This window comes from Oncorhynchus keta, chromosome 13 (assembly GCF_023373465.1).
Source record: "Oncorhynchus keta strain PuntledgeMale-10-30-2019 chromosome 13, Oket_V2, whole genome shotgun sequence".
Taxonomy (NCBI): Eukaryota; Metazoa; Chordata; class Actinopteri; order Salmoniformes; family Salmonidae; genus Oncorhynchus; species Oncorhynchus keta.
Genome location: NC_068433.1, coordinates 38,209,168 through 38,222,593, shown reverse-complemented (window position 1 = coordinate 38,222,593; position 13,426 = coordinate 38,209,168). Strand labels below are relative to the sequence as shown.

At 42.6% G+C, this 13,426-nt stretch overlaps 1 protein-coding gene across 2 annotated transcripts; it reads right to left on the bottom strand.

The window, feature by feature from the left end:
• Positions 1-11: 11 nt before the first annotated feature.
• LOC118392289 (GRIP and coiled-coil domain-containing protein 1-like) lies at positions 12-13,358 on the bottom strand. Of its 2 annotated transcripts, none has more exons than XM_052460092.1 (3): positions 13,090-13,358; positions 5,801-6,981; positions 12-2,738 (listed from the first exon to the last, which is right to left on the bottom strand). In XM_052460092.1, exons 2-3 carry the CDS (start codon positions 6,905-6,907, stop codon positions 1,359-1,361), a joined length of 2,487 nt encoding a protein of 828 aa, XP_052316052.1. In that variant the 5' UTR covers positions 6,908-6,981; positions 13,090-13,358; the 3' UTR covers positions 12-1,358. The 2 variants fall into 2 exon arrangements, with proteins under 2 accessions (XP_052316052.1, XP_035640004.1); XM_035784111.2 differs by lacking the exon at positions 13,090-13,358 and adding an exon at positions 7,715-7,914.
• Between the last annotated feature and the right edge of the window lie 68 nt (positions 13,359-13,426).

Genomic DNA, 13,426 nt, shown 5'->3' with positions numbered 1-13,426 from the left:
CATTTACAGAATCACTGAGAAAAATGGTTTAATTTTCATGTTGAGGGAATCAAAAATATGCATTTCAACAATAAGCATTGTATTATCCACACAAAACGGTATACTAGAAAATACTGTAATTACCAACCAAAGTATTCAGCTTTTTAGCCCTCAGATTATCATACAATTATGTACAACACATACAGGAGATCTAGCATTAAAGGGACACTGAGATTTTGGCAATGAATCCCTTTATCTACTTCCCCAGAGTCAGATGAACTCATGGATACCATTTTTATGACTTTATGAAGTTAGTTTAGTGAGCCAATGCTAACTAGTGTTAGCACAATGACTAGAAGTCTAAGGTATCTACTAGCATAATAGCAGTTACCATAGACTTCCAGTCATTGTGTGAACGCTAGTTAGCAATTGCGCTAACGTTAGTTAGCAACTTCCTTCAAACTGCAGACAGAGACATACAAATGGATTCTATGAGTTCTGGGAAGTAGATAAAGGCATTGCCAAAATCCTGAAGAATCCCTTTAAAGCTACTGATGCACTCAGTATTAAAAGGAAAGATTTACCCATTTAGAATCTTCTATCGTATTTGTGCATCTCTGAGCAATGTTCTATCAATTCCCAGGGTCATTTCATGTTTTCATGTGTATCGGAGTGATTTGCCCTTCAAGCAGACAGAAATACAGTCGGTATGAAGAGTTTTGCATCATTTTTTCCACTAAATGGCTTTATTTTAATGATGCAAAACTCATATATATTTCTGCCTGCTTGAACAGGGAATCTTTCCTTTAAACATAATTATGGCTATGTTTACACAGACAGGCCAATTATTAGACTGAGGTTTTATCTAAAAGTTAACAGATTCTGTCCTTGTCCCTGTGTAAGAACGGTCAGTATTTGGTTACCTTCCTTTGACAGAAACACAGATGTGAGCCTCATGCTATGATTCTATCTTATCAAAGAATCAAAACAACCTAACATGCAGCTTCACATAGTGGCAAATACAAACCCACACTTCAATATCCACTGATTATATTGCAAAATCCAATGTTCTGTGTGCTTCTTTCACACATAAAGCAATCATTTTGAATAAAGTCTTGCGGAAAATGAAATGGCGATCAACATTTGCGCTTTGACACGGTTGATTACATTTTATTTTCCTCAAGACTTTATTCAAAATGACTACGTTATGCGTGACACCACACCGGAATCCTGGGAAAACAACACACCAAAATAAATAGCCTTTATTCAGGAAAACTAAAACACACACTTGTTGACTGTCGGGGGATTAATTCAAATGAGTTCTCATTATTTGCAGAGTGAGGAGCTGAACTCTTCTCCTCCCATCATCATCATCATCATTACCTCATCCCTGCCGTCCACCACGCCTGGTTCTGGTGCTGTTTGACCACCGCCTGCTTCTCCTGAGGGCTGAAGTGCAGGATGGTCAGTATGGCTGTGAGGGTCTGCTGACGCCCCCTGGTGTCCTGAAGGGTGAGGAACTTGTAGATTACGTTCTTGAGGTACTCCAAGTTGGCCCCCTCCCTGCCCTGGTCCCTGTGCCGTTTGTCCAGCCTGCCGCGGAGCTCAGCCACCTCCTCGTCGTAGCGCTCCCCGTTTGCGATCAGCCTCCCCTGCAGCTGGTGCACGTCCTCCTCGAGCCGGTGCTTCTGCCGCCGCAGCGAGCCGATCTCCACCTCCTTTCTTGCCAGCTGCTCGACGTACAGGAGGAGCGTGGGCTCGTTGGGCCCTGCCAGCCGCAATGCATGGGTGATGATGTCACTCTCCTCCTGCGCCAAGTCATCCATGTTGTTGGCGTTGTTGCTGTTGTTGCTGCCGCCGTCCGCGGTCGCTCTGAAGTCCGCCCCCGTTTCTCCTTCGTCGTTGTGGTGGCTTCTGTAACCAGCGAGACTGTAGCCGATAGACTTCAGCTTCTCCAACTCCTGGTCCTTCTCTTGCAGTAGGGCCATGGTGCGGTCCCTCTGCCGGTGCAGTTCCCCCTCCAGCCTGAGGAGGCTCTCTCTGTATTGGGCCTCAGCCCGGTCAAGCTCCTGTTTATGACCCTGCTGCAGCATCCCTTTCCCCTGCTGACACTCCTCCAGCTCCCGGCGGTGCTTGGCCTCCGCCTCGTCGCCATGGATACGCAGGTTGATGTACTTCTCCTTGAGCTCAGCCAGCTGGTCACGGGCCTCCTCCAGCTCTTTGGCGAGGCTACAGTCTTTAGCGTTCTTGTTCTTCAGCACCACCTGCGCCCGCACCTTGTAGCGCTCAAACTCCTCCTTCAGCTGCCGCAGTTCCTGCTGGTAGTACAGCGCAGAGGCCTTCTCCCCGTCTGACGACTCCCCCCAACTGCCCGTCCCCTGACCCAGCCGCCCCTCCATCTCAGCCATCTTCTCTATCTCCATGGTCTGCTCTGGGTGGTTCCTCTGTGTGGCTAGCAGAAGAAGTCTCTTCACCTTCTCCAGGCGCTCCTTCAGCACGTTCACGTCCAGGTTGGCCTCGTCCATGCTGAGGTCCAGGGGGGAACCGCGGGTGGAAGCGGCGATGGCCAGGGTCTTGTTCTCCGTGTCCAGCTGCAGGATGCGCTCTCTCAGCCAGTGGGCGTTCTGCTGGTCCCTCTGCCGGGCCTTCTCGCAGGCCCCAAGCAGCTCAGAGAGCTCAGACACTCGCAACTCCAAGCTGGCCACACGGCCCTCCTCCAGCTGGGATTGCCCCTGCAGACGCTCCTCTGCCTGCGACACCTGCAGATAGAGAGGGGACAGAGAAATGACAGCCATGAGACACAAATAGACAATGGATGACAACAGTACATATAATGCGATGTTATTCCCTGTCATGGCATTTATGTTTTATCAAGCTGTTTCTAATACAAGGTCAAGGGTTGTTGAATATAGTGTTAAAATTCAGGTCATCAAATATTTTATATATGTTTAAGTCGTTCACCATAATACAGGATACATTTGTGAAATTAGTGCAGGGTAAATCCATTTGAACTCAATCAATTTCTGACAGCACCCCTTTTGATTTGAACGAAACCCTCCATACATATTTACCCATTATAGAAGCGCCCAGAAAGTGACGTTTTGAAACAATGCCAAAACATTCAAGAGATGTAGGTGCTCAAATGTACCTATTTTTGCATACCCCACCATACCATGAGACGTCCATGTTTTCATCACTGGAAAAGATCAACTGTGGAGATTGATATCATTTAAAATCTTAAAATCAGGGTTGTTAAACTATTTTATAATTTCTTGAAAAACATTTTTTTCCTTAAAATTTTTTTTTTTTTACTTGAAACATAAATGATATAAATACGTGTAAACTCAGATTATTTGCATACGCTGTATCTTAGACCCTATTTTATATAATCTAAGGTTTTTGTGTTGTTACCGCCATCGGTTGAGACAACATGCTCTTTAATACAGGGTGGGTGTCAAGTTTTGGCTGATACATGTACTAAAATGGGAATAAAATTGAAACGTCAACTTTCAAATGGTACCCCAAAGATGGTTGGAGAGGTGGACAGGTGACCATCTTTGTGGTAGTAATTAGAAGTTCAATTTAAAATGGTGTACCAGCTAAATTGCAGTGGTCTGAAGGGATAGGTCCATTCTATGAATGACATTTCTATGATTGAAATGACACCCGACCTGTATTCAAGAGCATGTTGTGTCTCAACCGATGGCGGGCACAACCAAAACACCTCAGCTGATGTAAAGTAGGGTCTAAGCTACAACATGTGCAAATAAAACAAATAAAAAATCAGAGTTCACGTTTTTAGATAATTGACGTTTGAAGGTTAAAGATTTTATTGAATTTTTTATTAAAAAAAAAAAAGAAATTATCAAAGTTTGACAACCCTGTTTGGAAGCTTTTAATATATATATCAAACTGAAAATGTTACAGTGATGAAGACATGGATGTCTAATGGTATGGTAGGGTATGGGTATTTCCATCTTTAAATGGACAAGAGCGCCAACATGGGAAGTACAGTCTTTCGGATGGGATGTTAAAAACGGGTATCCTGACTCTCTATGGTCTGACTCTCTCTATCCCATGGGCCTTATCGTAACAGTAGGGGTGTTAACCCCGGTGTCCTGGCTAAATTCCCAATCTGACCCTAATACCATCATGGCCACCTAACCATCCCCAGTTTCCAATTGGCTCATTCCTCCCCTCTCCTCCCCAGGTCCTAAGCTGTAAAAGAGAATATGTTCTCAGTCAACTTACCTGGTAAAATAAGTGTAAATAAAATAAACAGGAGCATGTCAAATTGAGTGTAAAAATAGTATATTTTTGTGAAATTTAAATTTTTCAACCTAGAAATTTGGAATAAGCAAAGGCTTTGATTTCTGGTCAAACACATGGAAGAGGTCTTAAACAACATCTACCAGATCTAACATCTACCAGTATTACAAATACATCAACACACAATAATGAAGTAAAGACCCCTGCCAACTAATTGTCAACACATTTAGTTTTGGATAAATTTGCCTTTTGTAAGTTTAATAAAAATTGCCTTGTAATTCTGTCACTAAAAACCCACATTTTATGATATTTTCTCATTTCTCTCCCTCATGAGCGAGGATAATGAAAGTTCACAGAAGTAACAAGGTAGACCTACCAATTAGCTAGTGTGTTTACTGATAAGTTTGTTTATGAATTAATAAGGGATTCAAACTTGTAAATCTTTTATAAAATCTGTAACGGAATTAACGCAATTGAATTGGCTACAATCTCCTTGCTCTTACATGACACCTACCCCCTTTCCATTTATTGTAAAAAGCATCCTAGCCCGCTGAGCACCGACAGACACCAGATGTCCACGGACATTGCAAAGTTCTTGAAATTTAGTCTGAACCAATCACAGACTTCACAAGTTTGGACAGTACAGTAGAGCACAGTAAAGAAAAGTACTTCATTGTACTGTACTGAACTCTACTGTGATGACCAAACTTGTGAAACATAAGACTTCTTTCTATGATTGGTTCAGATTTGGCCTGGTAAAGACCAACCAAATGTGGTCTTGTTTGGGGGCAGAGTTCATTATAATATAATAGCCAGTGTGTAGAATAATACCCGAATGTGCAAAAGGAAGATATTGCATATGTCTACCTTTGCGTACCTATTCTGGATATATCACCATGAAGAGAATGATATTCATTTCCATAATTATGCATTTCTGGATAAGACAGATCAGGGACCTATGATGTAATTCCGTTACCGGGTGTAAATCCACTTCACCTACTGTAGTTCAGTAACCAACATTTTTTAAATAATTTTTTAAAACTCAAGGTGTCATGTCATAGCTGACAACCAATTCTTTCTGCAGACATCTTTGAATCTTAATTCAGAGCAGATATTTAACAGAGTGTTTGGAAAACGTGGTCGGATAAAAAACTGAGGGAGATTTTACTGTAATTCTGTTACCAAACTTTGCATCTGCACAGTTCTTCCAGTAAATGTGTTTTTGTGAAATGCTGTGTAAATTGTTCAAATTAGTCCTTGTAGATAGAGTATGGTATGTTGAACTTTGAAATCAATGGTTTTGTTTGGCATACGTTTTGAAGTGAAAAATCAGAGTCAACGTGTAACTCCGTTACCATGGAATTGCTTGTAAGAAAAATGGGTCAACTGAGTACCGTTATCTCCTGAATGTTTTGGCATTCAGTTCCAAAAAGTCCCTTTCTGACCACTTCTCCATGAGGAAACATGCATGAAAAGTGTTCTTTAAATGCTGTTAAAATGTGATTGAATTCAAATGGATTTACCCTGCAGTCCTTCCTAAGCATTACCATACCTTTCTGATCTCATGCTGCATCTGCTGCTGAAAGTGGTTCTTGAGTGTCGCCAGCTCCCGCTGAAGCTCCTCCACCCGTGGGTCTGGCTTGTTCCTCTCTGCCTCCGCAGTCTGAAGGCTCCTCCTCATCTCCTCCCTCTGCTGGATCACCTCCTTTAGCCGGGCCTCATAATCGTGCCCTCGATCTGCGGCCTGTGTGACCTCCAGCAGGATCTCCCTAGTGTCCTCCAGCCGAAGCTCAGCATCCTGCCTCTGGCTTCTCTCCTCCTGCAGCAATTTTTGGAGCTCTCTGAGCATGAGGGCGTGGTCACCCTGCTCCTGCTCTCTCTCATGTTGCTGGGTTATAACCCGAGCCTTGCTCTCCGCCAGCTGCTCATGCAGGGCATGGATCTCTGCTTCATGCTGCCTCCTGGACTCCTCCAGCCTCCCCTGGAGCACATCCATGTCCTGCTTGATCTTCCGCTTGTCGGCCTGGAAGTTGGCCTCCATCCTGGACTTTTCCTGCGTGACCGTGGCCAGGGAGCTGGTCAGGGTGGTCAGTTGGGTCTTCAGCTGGAGGACCCTCCGGTCAGCCTCCATAGAAGAGGTGGGTGGGGGTGTTAGGTGCTGCTGAACCTCAGACCCTCCACTACTGCTGGAGCTGATACCGCTCTCTGACCCACTAGCCTCCTCAGACCTCTGGGACACTGAGGGGCCTCCAGGCCCGGTCGCCCCCATCTCTCCTGGGCTACTACCCTGGTCCTCTTCAGCCTGGTCGCCCTTGGTGCTCCCACTGGTAATGCTGGTAGCAGTGTCGGCGGAGGCTGCTGTGTCCAGACTGTCCTCGCTGTGCATGGAGCAGTGATCATCTGGGAAGTCATAGGTCATATTGCTGCCACTGGCAGAGCCGTCATCTCCACGCTGGCTGAGGTCGACCTCCTGGGAGACGGTCAGTACCTTGAGACTAGCCTCCAGAGCCTCCTTCTCCTTCATCAGGCTCTTGTAGGCCCTGACCACATCCTTGAAGCGTGTTTGATACTGGACCAACTGCTTTCTCTGAGTCTCTATGGTGTCCACAAGCTCCTTCTTGCTGGGGCCACCCCCAAAGCTCATCCCAAACTTCTCCATGGCTCAGTGGGTTTTTGGTTTTATTTTCAGTTGCTTGACTTTCAGCTGAGATCCATGATTGCTGGCTCAAAAACCTGCATGGGATATAGTAAGAGGAACCATTGTTATACAGCATGATAAAAGATAAAATAGTAGCAAACTAACGTTAGTGCCAAAGATACTGTTGGGTTCGACATTTTGAACATTGAGATATTAAATAAATGATAGAATCAAAGGAGACAGTTAGGGGTTCTCTGTAGAAGGAGAGATCGCTGTGGAATGTGTTGGGTGGACGGGAGCAGAGCACCGTGTTGATACAGGGGAGACAGGTGGACATCTGTGGATTAGGTGAAGGAGGGGTTGAGGTCAGGAGGTGAGAACAGGTCAACTGAAGGGAGTAATAAGGGTTTGGGATCTTGTTACTCTATTCCTGTTAAACCATAAACTAAGGATTGAAGAGAGGGAGTGGAGTGTCTTAAGTAGGAGGTATACAACTGTGATGTGAGAAATGTTTTGCCATCTGATTACAGCTGTACAGAATCTTTGGGAAGAATTAAACTTGGTTAAAGCTTCTCTGGTATCTGTGGGTTATTTAAAAATATAAAAAAATAAGAACCTAACAATACATTGCTTTCAATACATAGACTTATTCCACATTTTGTCGTGTTACAGCCCGAATTTAAAATAAATTAAATCGTTTTTTTTCTCTCACCCTCTACACACGCAATACCCCATAATGACAAAGTGAAAACATGTTTTTAGAAATGTTTGCAAATCTATTGAAAATAAAAGTATTCACACCGCTGAATCAATACTTAAGAGAAATACCTTTGGTGGCGATTACATCTTTAAGATGTCTTGGGTATGTCTATCACCTTTGCACATCTGGATTTGGGGGATTTTCTCCCATTCTTCCTTGCAGATTTTCTCAAGCTCTGTTAAGTTCGATTTGGAGCAGTGGTGAACAGCAATCAAGTTTTTCCACATATTTTCAATGAGATTCAAGTCTGGGCCACTCAAGAACTTTCACATTATTGTTCTGAAGCCTTTCCAGCATTGCTTTGGCTGTACACTACCGGTCAAAAGATTGAACACCCATTCATTAAAGGGTTTTTCTTTACTTTGACTATTTTCTACATTGTAGAATAATAGTGAAGATGTCAAACTATGAAATAACACATATGGAATCATGTAGTAACCAAAAAAGTGTTAAACAAATCCAAATATATTTTACATTTCAGATTCTTCAAATAGCCACCCTTGGCCTTGATTACAGCTTTGCACACTCTTGGCAATCTCTCAACCAGCTTCACCTGGAATGCTTTTCCAACAGTCTTGAAGGAGTTCCCACATATGCTGAGCACTTGTTGGCTCATTTTCCTTCACTCTGTGATCCGACTCATCCCAAACCATCTCAATTTGGTTGAGGTCGGGGGGTTGTGGAGGCCAGGTCATCTGATGCAGTACTCAATCACTCTTCTTCTAGGTCAAATAGCCCTTACACAGACTGGGAGGTGTGTTGGGTCATTGTCCTGTTGAAAAACAAAATGATAGTACCACTAAGCGCAAACCAGATGGGATGGCTTATCGCTGCAGAATGCTGTGGTAGCCATGCTGGTTAAGTATGCCTTGAATTCTAAATAAAATCACTGACAGTGTCACCAGCAAAGCACCCTCACACCTCCTCCATGCTTCATGGTGGGAACCGCACATGCAGAGATTATCCGTTCACCTTCTCTGCGTCACATAAAGACACAGCGATTGGAACCAAAAATCTCACATTTGGACTCATCAGACCAAAGGACAGATATCCACCGGTCTAATGTCCATTTCTCGTGTTTCTTGGCCCAAGCAAGTCTCTTCTTCTTATTGATGTCCTTTAGTAATGGCTTCTTTGCAGCAATTCAACCACGAAGGCCTGATTCATATAGTCTCTACTGAACAGTTTGTTGTTGAGATGTGTCTACTTGGGGTCATTCTCCTGTTGGTACATACATCTTCTCCCCTAGTCTAATATCATTTGCACACTTGAAGCAGGTTCTCTAAAAGGATTTTCTAGAAGAAAAAGAAACGCACACCTATTTTAGGTGAGGTGCTGGCTAGCGGAGTTCAGATGCAAAAATGTAATTACCAACGTTGACAGCCAAGCTGTCTTCATTAGGGTATAATCACAAACACTGCGGGATGACTCGTTTATATAGTGTCAAAAGACACAGGTGTCTGTAATCATGGCCAAGAGTGGCCTAATATCATTGGTTAATTATCAAATATTAAAATGACATACAGAGAACAGCATACAAACAACAAATGGATAGCATACGATCATAAATCCATTTTATACTACAAGCTTACAAACAATTACAAAGTCACAATTAATCACAAGAATTGCTTCAGATCAAAGTCTACGTTGAGACCGAAGGGAGCAAGGGTCTTTAAGTTAAAGATCCAGGCAGCCTCTAGTTTTAACAATAAATGATCAAGGTCACCCCCTCTCCTAGGGAGGGTGACATGTTCGATGCCAATATAACGCAGAGACGAAATCGAGTGGCCTGCCTCCAAGAATTGGGCCGCAACTGGGTAAGTCAAGTTTTTACACCTAATGGTGCTACGATGCTCTGAGATACGTACTTTTCATTTGCTCTTTGTTTTACACACATCATTTTTACCACAAGGACAAGTTAAAAGATAAATAACTGCCTTAGTGGAGCACGTAATAACACCTTTGATTGGAATCAATTTCCCTGTTTATGGGTGTTTGAAGGATCTACATTTATAAGTGCCATTGCATTGAGCACAGCCATTACATTTGTAGTTTCCATTTAGTAGGGGCGCAAACAGACGTTGTTCAGGAATATCTTGTGATGGTAAATTAGAGTGTACCAATTGGTCTGTGAGATTTCTGCCCCGCGAGAATATGACCAAGGGAAGGTCCGAAAACACATTACCGAGACTATCATCGGATTTTAGAATGTGCCAATGTTTGTGAACAATTCCCTTAATTTGTTCAGAACGCTTTGAATAGTGGGTAGTTAGAACACAAGAATGCGTCTTTTTGCGAGACTGACCTTGAAAAAGGTCATGTCTCGTTTTGTTTTGAATTTTCTCAATGGCAATATTAATCTGATCATTTTTGTAGCCCCTCTCCTTGAACTTTCTTTGCGTCTCAGCCATATTTCTGTCAAAATCGGATTGTTTTTTTGCAAATTCTTTTGATTCGACAGAATTGGCTGTAGGGCAAACTATTTTTCAAGGGAAGTGGGTGACAACTATTAGCCCTCAACAAACTGTTACGATCAGTAGGCTTCCTGTAAAGATCAGTGTATAGAACATTATCTTCACACAAGATCAGAAGATCAAGAAAACTGATTTGACGTGTATCAGATTGCATAGTAAATCTCAAATGATCAGAACAGGAGTTAAGAAAAGCATGGAATGCATGGAGCTGTTTTGCATCACCCCTCCATAGAACAAAAATATAATCAATATACCATTTCCAAATAATGATGTTAGGCAAGAAAACATTTTTGAGAGGATTGAAAATAGACTGTTTCTCCATGTAACCCACATACAAATTAGCATAGTTAGGAGCTATGGGGGATCCCATAGCAGTACCCTTCGTCTGAATAAAGAAATCATTTAGAAACATGAAATAGTTGTGTGTGAGTACTATTTCAGCCAATGTTATAATGCATGCACTGGAAGGTAGTTCATTAGGGTCACGTTGCAGAAGAAAATGTTCCATAGCTTCAATACCGCCCTCTTGTGGAATATTTGTGTATAACGACTCAACATCAAAAGTAACTAACAAGGTATTCTCAGGGAGAGGATCAAGAGATTCAATGATAGAGATCATACTGCTGGTGTCCTTTACAAAGGAGGGGAGCTGTTCTGCGACTGGTCTCATAAAAAAGTCAACAAAAGTAGATAGAGGGGCCGTTACTGCATCAATGCCCACTACAATAGCACCCTGGAGGTTTTGTAACATTCTTGTGTAATTTCGGGAAAGTATAGAAAGTGGCAATTATAGGGTGTTGAATAGCCAAAAATCATTTTCTTTTTTGGTTATCTGACCAGAATTTATGATCGTATGCTATACATTTGTTGTTTGTATGCTGTTCTTTTATGCCATTTTAATATTTGATAATTAACCAATGATATTAGGCCACTCTTGGCCATGATTACAGACACCTGTGTCTTTTGACACTATATAAACGAGTCATCCCGCAGTGATTGTGATTATATCCTGATGAAGACAGCTTGGCTGTCGAAACGTTGGTAATTACATTTTTTTTTTAGAGTGTGCGGCTCTGTTTTATTTTTTCATCTATTTAAGGATTTGTCTGTATTTGGCTCCATTCATTGTTCCCTCTATCTTTATAAATCTCCCAGATGCTGCTCCTTGCTACTGAAAAGCATCCCCATAGCATGATGCTGCCACCACCATGCTTCACGGTAGGGATGGTGTTAGATGGGTGATGAGCCGTGACTGGTTTTCTCCAGACATAGCGCTTTGCATTCAGGCATGATACCATATGTGTTAATTCATAGTTTTGATGTCTTCACGATTATTCTACAACGTAGAAAATAATAAAATAAAGAAAAACCCTGAAATGAGTAAGTCTGTCCAAACTTTTGACTTGTACTGTATGCCTCATGACAATTCTATCTCAGATCTACGGACAGTTCGTTGGACTTCATGGTATAGTTTCTGCTCTGACATGCAATGTCAACTGTGGGGCCTTATATAGGCAGCTGTTTCTTTCTAAATCCTATCCAAACAATTGAATTAGGCACAGGTAGACGCCAATCAAGTTGTAGTGACTTCTCAAGGATGATCAAAGGAAATTGGATGCAATTTGTAGTGTCATAGCAAAGGGATGTGAATACTTATGTAAATGTGATTGTATGGCCAGGCATGACTCCAACACCATCATTAAGTTTGCAGATTACACAGCAGTGGTAGGTAGGCCTGATCACCGACAATGATGAGACAGCCTATAGGGAGGAGGTCAGAGACCTGACCGTGTGGTGCAAGGACAACAACCTCTCACTCAACGTGATCAAGACAAAGGAGATTATTGTGGACTACAGGAAAAGGAGGACCGAGCATGCCCCCATTCTCATCGACGGGGTAGTAGTGGAGCAGGTCCTTGGCGTCCACATCACCAACAAACTAACATGGTCCAAGCAGACCAAGACAGTCGTGAAGAGGGCACGACAAAACCCATTCCCCCTCTGGAGACTGAAAAGATTTGGCATGGGTCCTCAGATCCTCAAAAGGTTTTACAGCTGCACCATCGAGAGCATACTGACGGGTTGCATCACTACCTGGTACGGCAACTGCTCGACCGCAAGGCACTACAGAGGGTAGTGCGCACGGCCCAGTACATCACCGGGGCCGAGCTTCCTGCCATCCAGAACTTCTATACCAGGCGGTGGCAGAGGAAGGCCCTAAATATGGTCAAAGACTCCAGCCACCCTGCTTCCGCACGGCAAGCTGTACCGGAACGCCAAGTCTCGGTCCAAGGAGCTTCTAAACAACTTCTACCCTCAAGCCATAAGGCTCCTGAACATCTAATCAAATGGCTACCCAGACTATGTGCGTTGGTTGCATCTGCATTGTTGGTTAAGGGCTTGTAAGTAAGCATTTCACTGTAAGGTCTACTACACCTGTTGTATTCGGCGCATGTGACAAATTACATTTTATTTTAAATTAAATATTTCATTTTCAATAAACGTGCAAAAATGTACTAAAAGCATGTTTCACTTTGTCAATATGGGGTATTGTGTGTAGATGGGTGATTAATATTTTAATCCATTTTGAATTCCGGCTGTAACAACAAAATGTGTATTAAGTCATGGGGTATGAAAACTTTCTGAAGCGCTGTACCGTTCTGTGTTAACTGTCTATAGTACTTGTCTGTTTACTTTACGAGGCAGATTTCAACCGACATGGACAGACGTGCTTATGGGCAGACTAGTTGCAAATAATAATAATGTATTATTCGACAGCTAACAGTCAGCTAGCTTGTTAGTTAGTTATCATGCTAAGTTACACAACGATCTGGAATGGTCTTCACGAAAGACCTCGCTCTATTCGAAAGCACACCATTTTCAAAAACTGTTCGATACACTGATGTATAATCAAATGTACAATAATATAAATCAGAATGTGCAATATCATAACTTTAAAGTAAACTCACATTCGGAATACGACGTGTCAAGAAACGATGGTTTTCCAAGCTACTTCCTGTTCTTCACAGTTGGCAAAAATGTACCAGAAGCAGTCTGTAAAAGCGGCCATCTTGCGAAGGGCGAAATAATCCGTTATCTGTCAAACACAGAAGATTCTCTGTATTCAACATTCTCAATAAACTACTTCTGAGCACATTTTGATACCATACACTGTATGCATTGTGCAATGAAAAGCTCAATAAACGCTTCTGTGCCAATGTTGATACTATAAACTGTATGCATTGTACAATTAAAAAATCAACGATAGCGACATGGTGCAAAATGAAGGATAGAGAGAGGAAAAAA

Coding starts and splice junctions, on each gene's coding strand:
- LOC118392289 (XM_052460092.1), bottom strand. CDS start 6,907: ATGGAGAAGTTTGGGATGAGCTTTGGGGGTGGCCCCAGCAAGAAGGAG. Junction 2,739..5,800: donor TGCAGCATGAGATCAGAAAG/GTATGGTAATGC, acceptor CTCTATCTGCAG/GTGTCGCAGGCAGAGGAGCG.